Source organism: Ananas comosus, linkage group 13 (assembly GCF_001540865.1).
Source record: "Ananas comosus cultivar F153 linkage group 13, ASM154086v1, whole genome shotgun sequence".
Classification (NCBI taxonomy): domain Eukaryota; kingdom Viridiplantae; phylum Streptophyta; class Magnoliopsida; order Poales; family Bromeliaceae; genus Ananas; species Ananas comosus.
In genome coordinates, this window is record NC_033633.1 from 8788025 (window position 1) to 8806631 (window position 18607).

An 18607-nucleotide genomic window follows, 5' to 3' on the forward strand; every position below is an offset into this window, starting at 1 on the left:
ATTATGTTATGGCAAATTTTGCTGTTTTGGGCTCAAGCCATGATACGTCTGTGTCTGACACGGTTAGACAGGAAAATAAAGTGAGGGGAAGAATAAGATATTTCAGATTTGTAAACCTTTTATCATGTAAACAACCTGTAAATGCCATATATAACAACTGTGTTTTGATAAATTTGTGTTTTGATAAATTTGTATTCTGTACTGCAATCTATCGACTGATAAATTTATTAGTTCCGTGTATGTTTCGAATGATTCTTTCACCATTTCTTTTTCTCGCTAGCTGTACCTTTAAATATACTCTGAAAGTTGTTTCAAAATCACGCTATATAGTTTTTGCAAATTAAAGCTAATGTTATTGTTGGTCTAAAAGTCGCACCCAAGCCCGGGAAATTTAGGTTCAATCCTGAGTTACCAGAAAATTTCACTGGAAACTTTGCTTCAGAAGCATTAATACTTAACGAGGAAAATTTCTCTCCAAAATATCATTTAATACAAGCTAAAACACAGTGGTCGATTCTACAACAAGGCTCTCGGCAATCAATCTAAAGCCAATTTATAAAATTGTCTCTAGCAATGAAATAATTTTTGTGCTCAAACTGTACTTACTGAAGGATATGTTCAGTTACTTGACATTTCTAACTGTTCTTAATAACCCGGAAAATACAGTCCTACATACACATGATACTCTCTCCTCAGTTAGATGAGCTGATCCGACTAAAGAAGAAAAGAAACTTACAAAACATGCCGAATTCAGATTGATACATTTCTTCTGAAACGGCTTCTGCAGCAGCGGTAAACGGATGTTTAATCCTCTAGAAGTCGAAAGCGAGCTTCTTATGGCGACTAATGTCACTGAGGTACCTCGTGGCATTGTATTCCTCCGCATCATGGAGCTCTTCAGAATAAGTCCTGCGGATAAGCGACTTCTGGATAATATTCTTTGACTCTAAGGGATCTTCTTCGCTGCTTAGCAACTTCACAACCTGCGGCCGAAAAAGGCAATTATCTCAATTGATAAAAAAGGAATGTGTTCTGAAATCAATTGCAGCATTATTTGCATTTCAAAGGAATTGCCTGACTCATTCGAGGTCGTAGCATCGGAGAGTGTTGAATGCACATGCGAGCCACTTGAGCTACTCTGCTTACTTGCTTTGAGTCGTAAGAATCGCAAAATGAAGGGTCGAGAAGCTCCGTTGTCCACTGATTTTTCTCGAGAAAAGGCTTCACCTGAGGTGATGACAATGATGTTGATTTAAATTTCTGTTTTTCTAGCATTATCTGTTTCGTCCTCCTGCTTCGAGAAAAGTAAGGAAAGAAAGATAGAAAATAAGAGATTGGGGGCGGAACACATACCCACATCACTAGACTTTGCTTTGAAGTATCTAATGCTTTACGCCCAGTAATGAGCTCTAGTAGTAGAACTCCGTAGCTATATACATCAGTTTTCTCATCGACAATGCCGTGAGTGCAGTACTCAGGAGCTAGATAACTGCTTAATAAGAATGTAGAACTTTAAAAGAAATGGTAAAGGAAAAATTACAAACTAAGCAATTGACTACGAATATAGAGGTACAATATAAGTTTGTCCGTAGCAGACCCAAAAGTGCCTTCGAAGCTCGACACAGTGTGGTGAGTCAACTTGTCAGGTAGCCACTTAGCGAGTCCAAAATCACTTATCTGGATCATAAGAAATGAAGAGTTTGAATAATAATACGACGAAAAGGAGGCCAGATGAACAGCTTCTGTTTAGAAGTTTGTAGATGCAAATTTGCTCACAATGTTGGTGACGAACTAACAATCTAAGAATTTTCTGATTTCAAAATCAATTTTACAGTTGAAGTCCTTATGATTCTCTCTTTGTTAATGCATCACATGCCAGAGAAAACTATCAATGCTCTTCGAAACAAACTATCAAAGTGGTCTTCAAATAATTAGATTTATTGAAATAATAATCTCCGTCTATTGAGAACAAATTAACTTAAAAATTGATGGTACATCCATCACACCTTGCTTGAAAACTATACCTGTGGTTCAAACTCCTCTGTAAGCAGTATATTCGCGGCCTTAATATCGCGGTGAATGATTCGTCTTGGACACTTCTCATGAAGATACTCTAGCCCTTTCGCCGTCCCTAATGCAACCTTGTATCTAACATCCCAATTTAATTTTGACTTCGAACCTTTAATAGATCAAAAAAGAAAAAGAGGAGTAAACATAAGAATCTTAAAAGGAAAGTTTGAAAATTAGACCAGTAGACAATTAGCTAGTCACCATGAAGAAGATTAGCCAAGCTGCCGTGAGGTGACAGCTGAAGCACAAGATGCATCCCTCCATCAACGCCAAGTCCGATCAACTTTGCGGTATTCGGATGATTCACGTGAACCGTAATCCCTAGCTCAGTTAGGAAATTTTTGGTTCTTTCGTCCGATGTTCCCTGATTGAGTCTCTTAATTGCCACGACCTCGCCATTCTCTAGGCGTCCCTTGTAAACCTCTGCGTACCCGCCTTTACCGATGATGTTATCTATAACACCAAATGTGATAATTTTGTACAGTGAAGTAGTTGAAGCATCACAGAAATAGCTGATAAAAAGAGAGATGAAAAAAGATGACAAAGTTCCATTTTATTAGCTCTGAGCTGATGGAATTGATCTTCATGAAAATCAGCTATCAAAGATAATATTGTAAGCAATACTTTCCATGTAGCATTGGACTTTTAAGATGTAGTTCAATGTGGCATTGAACTGAACATTTTATCAACCATAGTGTGTTCAATCAATTAATCAACTGCAGATGAAATTGATTCAAGAAGCATAACCTGAAGAATAAAATGAGAAAATGAAGTTAAACTAAATTACCAAAAGAAAATATTGCCTTTATTCATGTCATTGCTCCTATAAAATTAGCAATCAAAGAAACTCTAGAGAGAACTGAAGCAGATCATATGGTCTTAATTTACTAATGAAAAGTGATAGATCATATATAGAACTTGGTCTCACTATCCTAATTGGTGGCCATTGCTGATCACGGTAAGAACAAAATAGTCATAATATGAAAATATGCTAAGTTTTGACCGGTCCAGCAACATATTTTGGAAATTTTTAAAATTTGCAGGGCTATTAAAATATTTTAAAGCTTAGAGGGGGTAAATATACAATATCCCCACATTGTGCGGATATATGTGAAATTATTCCTTTAATTAAATGTCGGCGTGAAAATTAATATAGAAAAATTTAGGCCTCATTTGGCTAAACTTGCTGTTATTTTCTTTCATTTTTGACTCAAGCCTTGCGTGATCAAGAAAAATTTAGTAATGAGTCGAATTATTTATCCCTCAGTCTATTTGTAACGACCTGACCCACTAGCAACAATATTTCGTTGGGCCCAAATTACCGGCCCAAAATATTTAAACCTAGTTGATAAAAAAACGTTCTCGTCGGATCCAAACTAGATCACAGATGCAGACTGAAATTATCAAGCGATGTGAGATTCTAAATATGAATAGTCCTTGTCCCGCTTCCGGCTGGTATTCGGCTCTGATACCAAATATAACGATCCCACCTGCCAGCAACAATAACTCGTTAGGCCCAAAATACTTAAGCTCAGTTATTATTTCTAGCGTATAGGCCTCATATAAACTGATCGAAATTAGTATCCCATCCGATGTGAGACTATTGGGGCGTTACAAAATTTCATCTTTTTGCTAGTTTTTGTCTGATTTTGTAACCTTGTATATTTGTTAGTTTAGCAAGTATGCGGCGACTGTTATGTCCTGGGTTCGTGGCGTGACAACGAGTTCAAGAGGTGGCTCCCACCAATCCCGTTGATGTGGCACTTTGTCCCGCATAGTACTTAACTTTCACACTTCCGGCTGGTAACCTGTCTTTATACCAATTATAACAATCCGATCGGCTAGCAACAATAACTCATTGGCCTCAAATCACCGGTCCAAAATTCTTAAGCCCAGTTATTATTACAAGCGTGTATGCCTCATATATTCTAATTATAATTATTTTTTTATTTAATGTGAGACTATTAAGGCCTTATACTATTAGAGAACTATCTCTCACCGGATTGCGAAAGATGCTCCACTACAAATATTCTTGTTATTGCTTCGACTCATATACCGCCAAAAGTGGATCCCGCTGGTATCATTTCCATTACATCTGTGGGGCAACCTCGTACACATTAATTGAGTACACCCTATACAAGTATCATAAATTTTTACTGATTGTGACATTGGATGTATAAATTCCAATTTTGAACATAAAATTTTTTTTGGAGCTAACAACCAACAGCAAAATAAAAAGAAAGTCCATCCCCCGACCGCCCCCCACTAAAAGTGTTCTTGAATTGGATCGGGTCTGAATAGTTGATATACCGTATCCGTATTTTAAAAAAATAAATAAAAAAAATATACCTTACCTATTTAACTTCGGATCGGATCCGGATCTGGGTACTTAAGTTAATAATACACCTATCAGGTCTATTTGACCAGGTTTGGCTAGTGACTATCTGTATACTACCCGCTAAAGATCAATATGGATCAGATACATGTCAGGTCTAGATCGGATATGGATATCTGTATGCATACATTTGTTCTAGACTTTAATTAAACAATTCATGAACAAACCATAAATTTCTCACTATAAAAAACTCGTGTTTTAATTAGTTGCACACAGTCTAATAAAATTCATTCAAAATAAAGATTCAAGCAGTAAACAGCTAGAATTAAAAAAATGAGGAGTAAAATAAAAAATATAAAAAAGGAGCAAATAGAGTGACTAGAGTTTTCGCTAGGATGAAAATATATAGAGACCTTTCATCTATAAGTCCTATTGAAATTGATCCCTCAAGTTCAAACTTTTTTTTATTTTCTATCAAATATTTCACTGGATCCGGGTCCGAGTCTTGGTCCGATTCGGGCTCCAACTCCGGATTTGAAAATTTTTTCAGACCCTACCCGTTAAAAGGTCGGTTTCAGTCGAATCCAAGTCGAGTATGAGTATAAAGTATTTTGACCCATATCTGAAACTTTAATGGATAATTTTTTTTACTTGTATACTATCCACTTTTTATCGGATCCGGTTCGGGTCTGGGTAGGGTTCGAATCAGATCCGGATTGGATATGAAATATCAGGTATTTTTGACAACTTTACCTCCTACATCTGACCCAAAAAGAAAAAAGGAGAAAAAAAAAGAAAAGGCCATAAGGCACCACATTATTTATATATAAATATATATAGTTTTTGAATTAAAAACAATTTAAAAATATGACCAAACAGGGACATTGGTTTACCACTTTTGAGCTACCACGCTAACAAAAGGCAATCTCAGGAACAAAAACAGGATAAAAAAAAAAAAGAAAAAGATTTTAATAAATTATAGTTTTGCATAGATTCCAGTTCCTACCGAAATAGCTGTTCCCGTATCAGTAAAATATAAAAAGAATCATACACCAAATAATCTGCATTTACCCTTGAAAGTTGAAACAAGGAACAAAAACAGACCTGGGCTGAAGTCATTTGTGGCCTTTTGGAGCTCAGCCAGTGTGAAGTTCCTCCTGCAGGGCTTAACCAGGCAGTACTCATTATTCTCGCCATGCGTCGAGCTCGACCGCGGCACCGCGAGGGGCTCCGTGCTGCTCATCCGCCTCCTCGAAAGCTTCGGGACTCCGAACGGGGGGAAGCTCGACAGCCGCTGCATCGATTTCTTCCTCCAGAGCTGGATGAACCCCCGCCACATCGAGACCTGACATCGCGCAACCTGCACCTCGGCGTACGACGTGCTCGCTTTCGACGAAACCGTCTCCGAGTCCGAGCTCCTAATGCAGCAATCCTCGAGCACACCTCCCGGCGACGGCTCTGCTCTCTCTCCTCTACTCTCCTTCTCGAGCTCAAGTGATCTCAAATCTATCGATATATATCACCCGAAAATGAAAGAACATAAGAAAATCATACTGCAATGTCAAAAACTAAAAAATACAAACAAAATTTCGGAGCAAACCGTGTGCGGAAACGGAGGCCGAGAGCCTGATCGGCGGATCTTGCTCGCGGGACGGGAAAACTGCTACCTTTCTCCGCGGTTTCTCCGAGCATTCCCTGAGGATTCACCATTTGGGCTATTGAGAAGCACAAAATTCTTGTTCATAATTTGCTATCAAAAGGATCAAACATAGTAAAAACTTTTGGATCCCATGAGTTACAAGGAAATGGGAAAGGAATGAAAAAAGGATGAATTTTCGCGGTGACCATGATTAAAAAAAAAAAAAAACTAATGATAGAACAAAATTATACAAATCCAATTGTGAATAAAAGCTTACACATTTAAATATATAGATTAAACTATAAATTGACTTTACTCTAACCAATAATAAGTTGTTAAAAAAAAAAAAAAAGAGAAATAAGAAGAGAACATACCCTTGAGGAGAACCAGTAATGTGGTCATTTTTAAGCTCTTCCTCCATTTTTGCTTCTTGCAACAAGTAGAAGCACTTCGAATTATGATTACATATAAAGATTACAGCACAAACCAATTAATCCCCACTTTGATCCAAATTGAAGGGAAATATTTTATTGTGATTTGAAACGTAATATGCTAAATTTGGTTTGGAGAGATTTGGGTGCTTAAATTAAGAAAAAAAAAAAAAAAAGAGTGATCTTGGGAGGTACTCTTTTTTGTGAATAAGTACGGTGGGTTAAGAGAGTCCCATTAAAATTAAGAAAAAATAATTAAAAAGGAAGTATGGGTAATGCGTCGTTGGCGCGGTGTCTCCGGTTTCGTCCTCTTAAAATAGAAACGACCGTTGGGAGGCTTCTATTTTTCTGCGGTTGAAAAACAAAAGAAAAAAAAGAAAAAAAAAAAAACTAAATGGCCACGCTCTTTTGCAAACGGATCCCTGACCTTTTAAATTTGAATTAAATTCTTTAAATTTTGTCAAATAGTTTAATAGGCCGTTCTTGTCAATTAAATTTTTTAGTTACACAATTATTTTGGTGGTTTGTATTGCATATAATGATCATGCAAATATTTATCCGACTGAAGAATAGAGTAATTTTTTTAATTTTTATTATTTTTTATGTGTTAGAATAAAAGAAATATATTTTTGTGTATATATATAAATTTGAAGGTTTACAAGATTATATATTGAGAATAGTCTAATAGAGTTGAGCTAAAATACTTTCAGTAGCAAATGGGCTCCGTTGCCACCCATTTATTTTCGATGATGGAGCCTCCGAATCGACGATCAACATTGTTGAAAATGATCTAATAATACCACTTGAAGTATCTAGAAATCAAATTTCATGTTTTTTCGATATTGTTCTCTTGTCCATCAAGTGGGTGTAAAAATGAACAGCGAAAAATGAATATTCTCTAAAAACTGATGTTAGAAATTTTGTAATCAAGATCGAGAGTATAGATCTTGTTTTAAATAATTTAAAAAATTTTCTAACCAAAATTCAATTGATTTTGATAGTTTTACACTGTTAAATGAAAAAACGCCTCATATTTAGCATTAAAAATTATAAATTTTGAAACCCTTTTATTATTAGGTCAATGATGTCGAAGAGATTTGAAATTTAGTTTCTAAATACTTCAAGTGGTATAGATTATGTTCAACATTGCCGATCATTGATTTGAAGGCTCCATCATCGAAAATAAATGGGTGGCAACGAAGTTCATTTGCTATCGATAGCATTTCAGCTCAACTCTAGTCTTGTATATAAGATATAATCGGGCTAAATCTTTATTCCAGTTATAGCATAGTGGGTATTGGTTAGATTCAAAAGATTAAGAGAGTTAAGCGAGTTTAGTGATAAAATAGTTCTAGAATGAATGACTCTACTGAGAAGCAGGGCATCACAATTGGTATCGAAGTCAATCATCAGTCGGAAGTATGAGATGAGTCCTTACTGAGTAAGAGTCTAAATGACAAGCTAAATCTTGCTTTGAAGATGACAGATTATGTTAAGGTCTAAATTACAAGGGTAACGAGATTATCATGCCTGGTGCCCACAACGGAAGCATCATCGAGCACGCGCACAGACCCGCCGAACGACCGATTTTTTCCTACCCACCCAAGACGTCACAATCTGTATAATAGATTCCATCTAATTGTAACTAGTTATTACATCATTATTTTTATTTACATCACATTCAAATACAACCCAAAAATTTCTTTGCACGTTGAGTTATATTTTACAATTTTGCAAAATGGTACTCTCTAGTATGGATACATGTCTTGGCTACACCAAAAAGGTAGGTAGAACCTTTATCTAGTATGCTAAGCCGGCCCTTTCCTCACTTGGCCGTATCTACCTCAGAAGGATGTGTAGAAATAAAGATGAGAGCTATAAACATAGTTTGTAGTAGGTACAATCGTCCAAAAAAATACTCGTCCCACCAGGTCCAAAGGAGCATAATAAGTATATGATATGGCAGATATATAATCCACTAAAGTATGTATAAAAATCAACTATATGTAAAAGAAAGCAAATGTGTGCTTCTATCAATATGGTAATGAACTCCATAGTATGAGATTCGATTCATGTTTTGTTTACTATTTTCATTACCTGGTTCTCGTTATAAGTTTTTGCTTAACCATTGGCAGCAAGGTCATCGCACACACCTTGGCTCTATGGGCAGTGAAATCATCGCACACATTCAACCTATCAACAGGTGGCGGAACCGCTGCATGCACCTTGGCATGTATATTTACAGGCGCGAAATCCTCGCACATGTCCGGCCCATTGCATCCATAGGTAGGGGGAATCGCCGCAGTCACCTTGGCCTATTAATGGGTTTATTTTGGGGCTTTTCATTTGAGAGCTTTTTGGATGGAATTGATGAGTGTAGAACATTGTTGTAGGTTGGATTTGAAACTCCATCGAGTTGATTTGAGTCTTGGGCAAGTTTTACTTGGTTGAAGATAATTTTCACCTTTTTTCCATTTGATTTTTGGTGATTTTCAGGGGAAGCTTTTCAGAAGCTCTAACCCCTTGGGATTTTTTCTTAGGGTTCTAGAAGGCTAGGGAGCAACTTCTTTTGCGAAATGATCGAGCTCTCGAAGGTTATCCAGTAGGTTTGACCTCATCGGAATGGGTGAACTCTCTCTATATCTTCTATAAGACTTAAATTGATGCATATTCATACTAGTTATGACATGATAGAATTTTTGAATATATGGTACATACATGTTACATGTAGAAGTTTTCATACTCTATGAATTAAAAGTATAATGTGGACATGTATACCAAATAGTATGTAATTGTGTTTTCTCTTATGCATCATTGGAATGCATATTAGAGATAAGTAAATGAAATATCCTATGGGACCTTATATGGTTAGTGGAACTATTGAGTTCAACTTGCATGACAACCGATATACTTGTTACAGACAAGGGCAAATATGACATTTTACATGGTAATGGCAAATGTGAAGTTAAGCATGTTGCACTTAACTTAGTCGAACAACTAGAATTTAACAATATGACATTATGACGTAGTACTCGACCTGGAGGTCGCTAGTGGATATTACATGTTTTAGACATGACGAAAGCATTTGGATATATAAATGGTAAGGGTACATACATAAGTGCTTTCATGATGATTTATATACCCCATATAGCGGAGGCTTAAATGACAAAGCATATGCATGACTGAATCATGATCTTGTTGACATCCTCGAAATTTAGTAAGTTACTCTTATCGTACTATTGTGGAAATAGTATGTGTTTGTAACCCGTTAGGGTCATAGATGAGATGTAAATCTTTACATGCTCTAGACATGATATATATTGGTAGAGACATACCATTGAACTTATTGGAAATGAAACATGACAATTATGATTTAGTAACCGACCTTAAGTCGATGATTGAGATTCCATATTTTAGACATGATGATTGAGTTATGTGACCTTTGGACATGATGCTATTGATCACGCTTTCTTGCCATGTGCTCATTCGCACAAGCTTGTGAGGGTCGCTCCCTACAAGCCGGCACTCCGGAGATGGCCTTTGCGACAACATGCTTGCCCGTGCGGGATTGGGAGCCGAAGTGGATTGCCGTGGGGAAGGCTCATTCCTAGAGGGAGAATGTTGACTACCACGGAGCCATTAGGCACGGCACAAGCCGGAACGTTACCATGTATAAGTCACGGCACAAGCCGGAACGTTACCATGTATAAGTCCCTCGTTAATTAGGCAAAAATTAAGTAAACTTGACATAGTACATCAAAGCTAATTGATGCATATATAGTAGATGGATATACTAGTGGGTTATTACCTCGTGACACTACTTGATGCATTCATAATAGTTGAACGTTTATGTTAGTCATTATTTGTATTGACAACCTTAGTGGTAGTAAATCAATACACATGTTGATTAGTATAGAAGTGTAGTTACATAATGAAAATGAAAAAGAAATGCCTGTGCATGTAAACTTGCATGCATGTAAATTTGTAAATAAACTTGCATGTAAATTTTATATAAACTTGCATATACAAGTACCTGCGCATGTGATAGTAGAAACTCACATATATATTAGTTGGCATTACCATATAAAGGCATGACTATAATTGAATCTGTTCAATTATTTGTTATCTTTATGCTTATTATATCTTATCATGTCTCAGTTGACCTAGTAGTGTATTTTTCCACTCTCGGCGGCTTATCCACTGGGAACTATTGTTTAATAGTTCTCACCCCTATTGGTTGTTTGTTTTTGTTTCAGAGCCTTCCGCAGCTGGAGTGTAACACACTGAACTTTAGCAAATTGCAAGGTTCGAGTGTTTGATTTGTCACGCCCCGAGCCCGCCTATTTGGTCAATTCGGGCACATCAACAGACGCCGAACGGAAAGCACCTCCCCTGTCCGCCCAAGGCTCAACAAGACATTTACATGTATATAACTTTTGCGTAAGCAGAAACATACATATATATGGCTTGCACGAGAGCAAGCAATAGCCAAAAGTGAAAGTCCTATACTATAACATCATACAAGTACTATGATTCATTTTAATCACATACATGCATATACATATTTAAACATTTACATCCTTTCATTCTTTTCTTTATACATGACAAGCCCCTAAAATTACATAGCATTTCTTTCATCCAAAACATCAGCTTTTACATTTATACAACTTTCATCATCAAGTACAAAAGATGACAAAACGGGTATGAAGCTATACTCCGGTAGTCACTGTCTAAGGCGTGATACCTTTACCGCGATCGTCGACTGGCTAGCTCGACCCCGGCTCTGTAGATGATAGTGGGGTGAGAACTACAACGAAGTTCCCAGTGGGTTCGGCCGCCGACCTTGCCAACTTTCCACTAGGTCTAAATCAGGCATAAGTAGAAGAATAAAGCAGATAGATAGGTAACCATGCTATACAAATGTAGCTAATATGCCTAAACAAGATACAACAATAAAGGATGCTCATGATGCATGCACATAATCATTTTCCAATACCCAATCCTCTTGGCTAACCCGTAGGTTTCGCCCAAAAACTCACCAACTCAAATCCCTACTATCGGGGAGATACTCGCTACACCCGACAGGACCGTCATCTGGGAAAACTCCAACCCAGTGATGACTACTCCGGAGCTCATCACTCAAGGGGGTGCGACCGCCCTCAAGCCAAGACTTATAGGTGAGTATGATCCAATCCTTAGCTATAAGGATGTCAAGTTCAATCTGATCCTTAACTATAAGGATTTTATGCTCACTCAAATCCTTAACTATAAGGATGCCTCAACTATGAGGATGTCGTGTTCATATATGCCACAATGCCAAATATCTCACTCTCTTGGATTCTTTATATTTATTAATACCACACACACTAAGTGTTCCATGCTCTTGCATTTATTATATTCATTAATGCCACACACTAAGTGGTTTGCTCTCTAGCATTGATTAGTCTCATTAATGCCACACACACTAAGTGTCATCATTCTTTAGCATTTCTAAACTCATTAATGCCACAAGGTGCTACTTTGCTCATGTCATAATGTCACTAAGTTCTTTATCTCAACTATGCTCAAGTTACAATTCATACATCTATAGGGTTTACAACTCGTTCAATATCTTAAGTGCATCTTTATACTAAAAGCATGCAAACATCATATAACAACATGTTCTTATCTCAACCCTACAATGCATGAATCCTATACTCATATATGCTCAATAAGTGACATTTAGACATAAAAGGAAATTCAATGATTTCGGATAGCACCACCCACCTCGTAGGGTTGCTAAGGTGCTACGATTCAAGCCTCGTGATTTTTAGCCGCCTATTTCCCTTGACTGCGGCAAAACGAAGCCAAAACAGGCTTTTTCCTCGATTTTCTTCGCGTAGACTCGTCGGATCTTCGAACCGAGTCTCCCAATGCGTCGGTTTACTCAACAATTAGGGCTACGAGAGATCAATTCCAACTTAGATCTCATTCCTAGCAAAACCCCAATTTTAACCGTAAGGCTTCTATGAATCCTCATAACTTCACAATACATGAAGATTTACATGCTACTTTACCATACAAGCTTCTAGATACAACTACTAGAAGTAATTAACTCAAAACCCTAGCTTAGAGTCATGAAAACCCACCTTAGGTTCCAAGCTTTCCTCTAAGCCCATGTACAATAGCAAACTTCACCCTCAACTTGGTCTTCTTCTCTACCAAGACCCTTCCAAGAGCCTCTCTTGCACCCACCCTAGTGAGAGAGAATGAGAGAGAGAGTGTTTTAGAGAGAGAGAGTGTGTTCTTTTGGGTTGCAAAGGTGAGGGAGAGGGAGAGATATGGGCTACAACCCCTCATATGCACTCCCACTTGCACACAATTGCACTTAACACCCCAAACAATCCATTTCTCACACAGCCCGCACTGGGCTGGTTTCGGCTACGGGGTCCGGACCCTGTGCAGGGTCCGGACCCCGTAAGTACTTCAGCTGCGAAATTTTCCCAGCTTCTACCTCAAGTGCTCACCAAGGTCCCTCATAACCTTAAAAGCCATTCCAACGCATTTCGGACTTTCCGAAGCGTTCCGAAGTGATCCACTTCGCACTTTGGTCAACTTGCCTAAAGTTCGGTATAGCCTATCGAAGTTTCAGTACATTACATTATTAGTGTTCTGTGCCTTTCCGGATTTTCTAGAGGGTCGTTGACTATGTTCCGACCGATGACTCGCGTCTCAAGGAGCGAGGTTTAGTAAGTAGCGCCAAAACCTCTAAAATACAGGAATTGGGCTGCTCTCGGGTTGAGCTTTGCGAGGCTGAGTACCGGTACTGCATTGCCCGAGTACCGGTACTGGAGCTTGTGCCGGTACTGCATCGTGAGAGTACCGGTACGGAGTGTATTTTCTCGCTTACCCGAGGCTCGGGTTTGGGCGTGCTGCTGCCTGGTACCGGTACTCCAGCCCGTGTTACCGATACGCAGTGCAGTCCACAGACTGCAGGTTTTTTAGGGTTCTTTTTGTAATTGTTGCAACACAACCCCATACCCTTTGGGCTGGGGCTTTCGTGCTGCAACCAGAGGAGGAGAAGAGGTGGGTTCTCTTCATTTTTCCTTGGGTTTTTTCCTCTCTTTTGCTTGGGAATTGATGGATTAATCTCTCCCTTTTGCTCTTTTTTGCATTTTGATGATTCTTCCACCTTGGGGAAGCTTTGGAGTAAGGATTGGAGCTTGTTTGAGGAAAGATTTCTAACCCTAGCTCACTCCTGGCTTGGTTTGGAGCTTCAAGAGAGGTTAGTAACATTGATCTTCTCTTTAGATCACGTTTCTTGTGGATTTTTATAATGAAAACCTAGAATGAGAAATCTAGGATTTTATTTGGGGGTTTTTGATTTGTAGCTTTTGGAGCTAAATTGATGGGTGTAGAACTTCCTTTTAGGTTGGATTTGGAGTATCTTATCCTTCATTTGGAGTTTGGAAGGGTTCTGCACCATACAAGGTGAGTTTTGACCTATTGTTAGGTTGATTAAAGTTGAGCTTGTGGGGTGTTCGTTTAACCCTCATAGAAATTCTTATAGGGTGTTAGGAGCTTGGTGGACAACTTCGTTCGAAGGAACGAAGGGGTTCGAAGATCATCCGGTGGGTTTGACCTCACCGAAATGGGTGAACTCCTCCCCTATGTCTTCCTTATGTTTTTAAGACATAATTAGATGCTATTTCATGCTCAATAGGGCATGTTAGAATTTATGAAAACCTAATACATACATGTTATGTGTAGTGAAATTCATGCTCTATGTAGTGGAGGCCTATATGTGGACTTAGTCATAAAATGACACTTCATGATGATCTCCCCTATTATGTAATAATAGAGAGCATGTTAGAGATTACATGTTATGTATAGGACATTTATACTTTATGTAGTAGAGGTATATAACATGGACTTGCATTTTAAATAACGTGTGGGTGTATTGCCTATTATGTAATAAAAGAGAGCATGTTAGAGATAAACAAGAGTTTGATCTTGTTAACCTTGTATGAATTGTGAAATGATGAAGACTTAGCAATTAGTTGCATGTTGAGGTATACTTGTGGTAGACAAGGTAAATGTGACTTTGTGAACCCCTGTCCGCCCAAGGCTCAACACAAGTATCAACATGTATATAATTTGCGCAAGCGAAAACATGGATATACATGGCTTGCACGAAGGCAAACAACAACCAAAGTGAAAGTTCTACAACTATTACATCCATACAAGTATCTTGATTACATTTAATCAAATACATGCATACTAGAATTTACATTCATTCATTCTTTTCTTTCATATGCCCGTCACATAATCATCATTCTCCAAAACATGTCTTTTACATCATTTATACAACATTGTTCATCATATACAAAAGATGATAATAACATGGTATGAACTATTCTCGGGTAGTCACTAGCTAGGGTGCGATACCCTTGCCACGGTCCTCAACCGTCTCGCACGAACCTGGATCTGTAAAAATAGTGGGGTGAGAACTACAAGAAAGTTTCCAGTGGGCTTGGCCGCCGACCCCGTCGACTTTCCCACTAGGTCTAAACAGGCATATGTAGAAGAAACAGATAGATAGGTAACCATACTAAACAAATGCAGCTACTATGCCTGAACAAGAATGCTAACAATATATGATGCTCATGATGCATGCTGATTGCCATTCTCAATACCGAATCCTCTCAGCTAACTCGTAGGTTTCGCCCTAAAACTCACCAACCAAATCCCTATTATCGGGGAGATACTCGCTACAATACAACGGGACTGTCCTCTGGGGAAACTACAACCCAGTGATGACTACTTCGAAGCTCATCGCTCGAGGGGGAGCGACCGCCCTCAAGCCAAGACTTACAGGTGAGTATGATCCAATCCACAACTATGAGGATGCCATGTTCACAAATGCCACAACACACAAAGTGTCTCATTCTCTCGCATTCGATGCCACAAAATGCTATATCAATCATTTGTCATAATGTCACCATGTTCTCTAACTTGGCTAGTTCATGTCTCGATTCATGTCTCAATTCATACATCTATAGGGTTCATACATGTCCATATCTCATTGCCAATCTTATATGCATCTTTATACTAAAAGCATGCAAACAATATATATATCAACATATTCTCATTTTAACCCTACAATGCATGAATTCTACATATATACATACATGCTCAATGGTGACCTTTAGACATAAAAGGAGATTCAACTGTTTCGGATAGCACCACTCACCTTGTAGGGATGCCGGAAGGCTATGATCCACGTCTCGTGATTTATGGTCGCCTACTTCCCTCGACTACGGCAAACGAACCCGAAATAGGGTTTTTCCTGGATATCTTGGCGTAGACTCAATGGAATCTCGAGCCGAGTTTCCCAACGTGTCGATTTACTCTCCAATTAGGGCTACAAGAGACCAATTCCTAGTTAGATCTCATACTTAGCAAAACCCCAATTTGACCCTAGGGTTTCCATAATCCACCAAATACCTCATAATACATGGATATTCATGAAAGAATCCATCACAATAACTTCTAGATACAACAACTAGAAGAAATTAACCCAAAACCCTAGCTTTAAACCAAAAGAACTCACCTTGAGTTCAAGCTTCTTCCTCAACTTCTTGCAGAAAAGCTAACTTCACCCTCCAACAAGTCTTCTTCTCCACCAAGCCCCCTCTTGGAGCAAGCCTAGTGAGAGAAGGAGAGAGAGGGAGAGAGAGAGAGAAGTGTGAGGAGCTCTAGAGAGAGAAAGAGATACACGAACGTTACGAACAACCCATTGCTCAAACATTAAGCAACTCAAGCAAAGGTGAAGAAAACTCACCGAATGCGAAGGAAACTCTCTCGATCTCCAAATGGGAGTTAGAGTCCTTCAAATCCAACCTAAACAAAGGTTCTAAGCCCATCAATTGAGATTAAAAAGCCTCAAATCCAAAAATCCCTATTGCTAACCCTAATTTCCAATTCTAGGGTTTCATATAGTAAAATCTACCAAAACATGAATCAAGAAGTAGGTTAGGCTTACTAACCTCTCTAAGGCCCCACACCAAGCTTGCAAGTAAGCTAGGGTTAAAGTTCTTTCTTTCCACAAGCTCCAATCCTCACTCTAGTGCTCTCTTCAAGGAGGTACTCCAACCAAAAGCAAAGAGGAGCAAAGGGAGAAGATCAAAATGAGACAAAACACAAGAAAAAAAGGAAAGGAAACAAGAGAGGAGCTCTTACCTCTCTTCTCCACAGGTCAGGGCTCAAAGAAACCTCTAAGGGCTGTGGGGGTATTAATAGATAGGTTACAATTGCAAAAACATCCCTTAGATCACGCAGTCTGCATTCTGCACTGTGTACTGATATACGGGAAAGTGTACCGGTACAAAACCCTGTGCGCGCAAACCCCAGGCTCGAGTTGGCAGAAAAATCCATCTGTACCGGTACAACCATCGAATTGTCATCGGTACACTTTCTGTATCGGTACAACCATCAAGGTGTACCAGTACACAGCCCAGCAAACTGCAATCCGAGAGCAGTCTAAGTCCATCACTTTGGTGACCTTAGCGCTACTTTAAATACTACAATTCTCGGGATACGAGCCATAGGTCGGAACACCGTCAACGATCCTCCAGAATATCTAGAAAGACTTGGAACGCAGATAAAACACTCGAACCTCGCAATTTGCAAATGTCCAGTTTGTTACATTCACCTCTCCTAAAAGGGAGTTTCGTCCGCGAAACTCAAAAGTAACGTACCTCAAGACTCTATCTGGAAGAGATGGGGATAACGCTCCTGCAAAGCGCTCTCAAGCTCCCACGTGGCCTCTCACTCCTCGTGGTTACTCCTAAGAACCATCACATACGGAATATCCCGATTCCGTAGCTTCCGCACCTCGCGAGCCAAGATCCTCACGGGTTGCTCCTCAAAACTCAAGTCATCCCTCAGCTCTATAGGTGTAGCATCCAATACATGAGCACGGTCGAAGATATACTTTCGAAGGACCGATACATGAAAAACGTTGTGAACGCCCGATAGGTTCGACGGTAGAGAAAGTCGATACACTACCGGGCCTACCCGCTCCAAAATCTCATACGGTCCAATAAATCGGGGGCTCAACTTTCCCCGAATCCCGAATCTCCTGATCCCTCTAGTCGGCAAGACCATTAAGAAAACATGGTCTCCAATTTGGAACTCCAAGTCTCGCCGTCATCGATCGGCGTAGCTCCTCTGTCGACTCTGTGCCGTCAAAAGTCGCTCCCGAGCAACACGAACCTTGTCCTCAGCTTCCTGGAGCACATCAGGGCCTAAAGCCAATCTCTCGCCAACTTCACTCCAATGAAGTGGCGATCTACACTTCCGTCCATAAAGTGCTTCAAAGGGTGCCATCTTGATACTTGCTTGATAACTATTGTTATAAGCAAACTCCGCCATCGGTAGATGCTGCGACCATTCTCCCTGAAAGTCTATCATACATACTCGGAGCATATCCTCTAAGGTCTGTATGGTGTGCTCCGACTGCCCATCACTCTGAGGGTGGAAAGCAGTGCTGAAATCCAATCGGGTGTCTAAGGCGTCCTGCAGACTCCTCCAAAAGTGAGACACAAATCGGGTGTCTCGATCAGATACAATCGAAGTAGGCACTTCGTGAAGTCGCACAATCTCATCGAGGTACACTTGTGCGAGCTTCTCCCCCATCCAAGTAGTGTGAATAGGTATGAAATGCGCCGATTTCGTCAACCTATCCACGATCACCCAAATAGCATCATGCCCGGTCTAAGAACGAGGCAATACCATAACAAAATCCATAGTGATCTTCTCCCACTTCCACATAAAAATAGGCAAACTCTGAAGTTTTTCTGCGGGCAATCGGTGCTCCGCCTTTACTTGTTGGCAAGTTAGACAACGAGCTACAAACTCATCAACATCCTTTTTCATCCCGGGCCACCAGTAGAGCAACTTTAAGTCCTTATACATCTTGGTGCCTCCCGGATGTATAGCATAGGGTGCCTAGTGTGCTTTTTGAAGAATATCCTCCTTAATTCCCGAATCCGCCAGTACACAAAGCCGTCCACGAAAACGCATCAATTCTTGGTCATCCACAAGGAACTCACCGGTGCAACCATCAACCATTATATCTCTAATCTTTTG

General features: G+C 39.4%; 1 protein-coding gene across 1 annotated transcript; it reads right to left on the reverse strand.

The window, feature by feature from the left end:
• LOC109719158 (receptor-like cytosolic serine/threonine-protein kinase RBK2) lies at positions 544–6773 on the reverse strand. The gene is made up of 9 exons (XM_020245702.1): positions 6419–6773; positions 6006–6100; positions 5510–5911; positions 2272–2523; positions 2025–2179; positions 1598–1677; positions 1354–1489; positions 1075–1227; positions 544–983 (listed from the first exon to the last, which is right to left on the reverse strand). The coding sequence occupies exons 1-9, from the start codon at positions 6463–6465 to the stop codon at positions 813–815; spliced, it is 1491 nt and encodes a 496-aa protein (XP_020101291.1). The 5' UTR covers positions 6466–6773; the 3' UTR covers positions 544–812.

Coding starts and splice junctions, on each gene's coding strand:
- LOC109719158 (XM_020245702.1), bottom strand. CDS start 6,465: ATGGAGGAAGAGCTTAAAAATGACCACATTACTGGTTCTCCTCAAGG. Junction 6,101..6,418: donor ATTACTGGTTCTCCTCAAGG/GTATGTTCTCTT, acceptor GTGAATCCTCAG/GGAATGCTCGGAGAAACCGC. Junction 1,678..2,024: donor CAGAGGAGTTTGAACCACAG/GTATAGTTTTCA, acceptor CTTATGATCCAG/ATAAGTGATTTTGGACTCGC.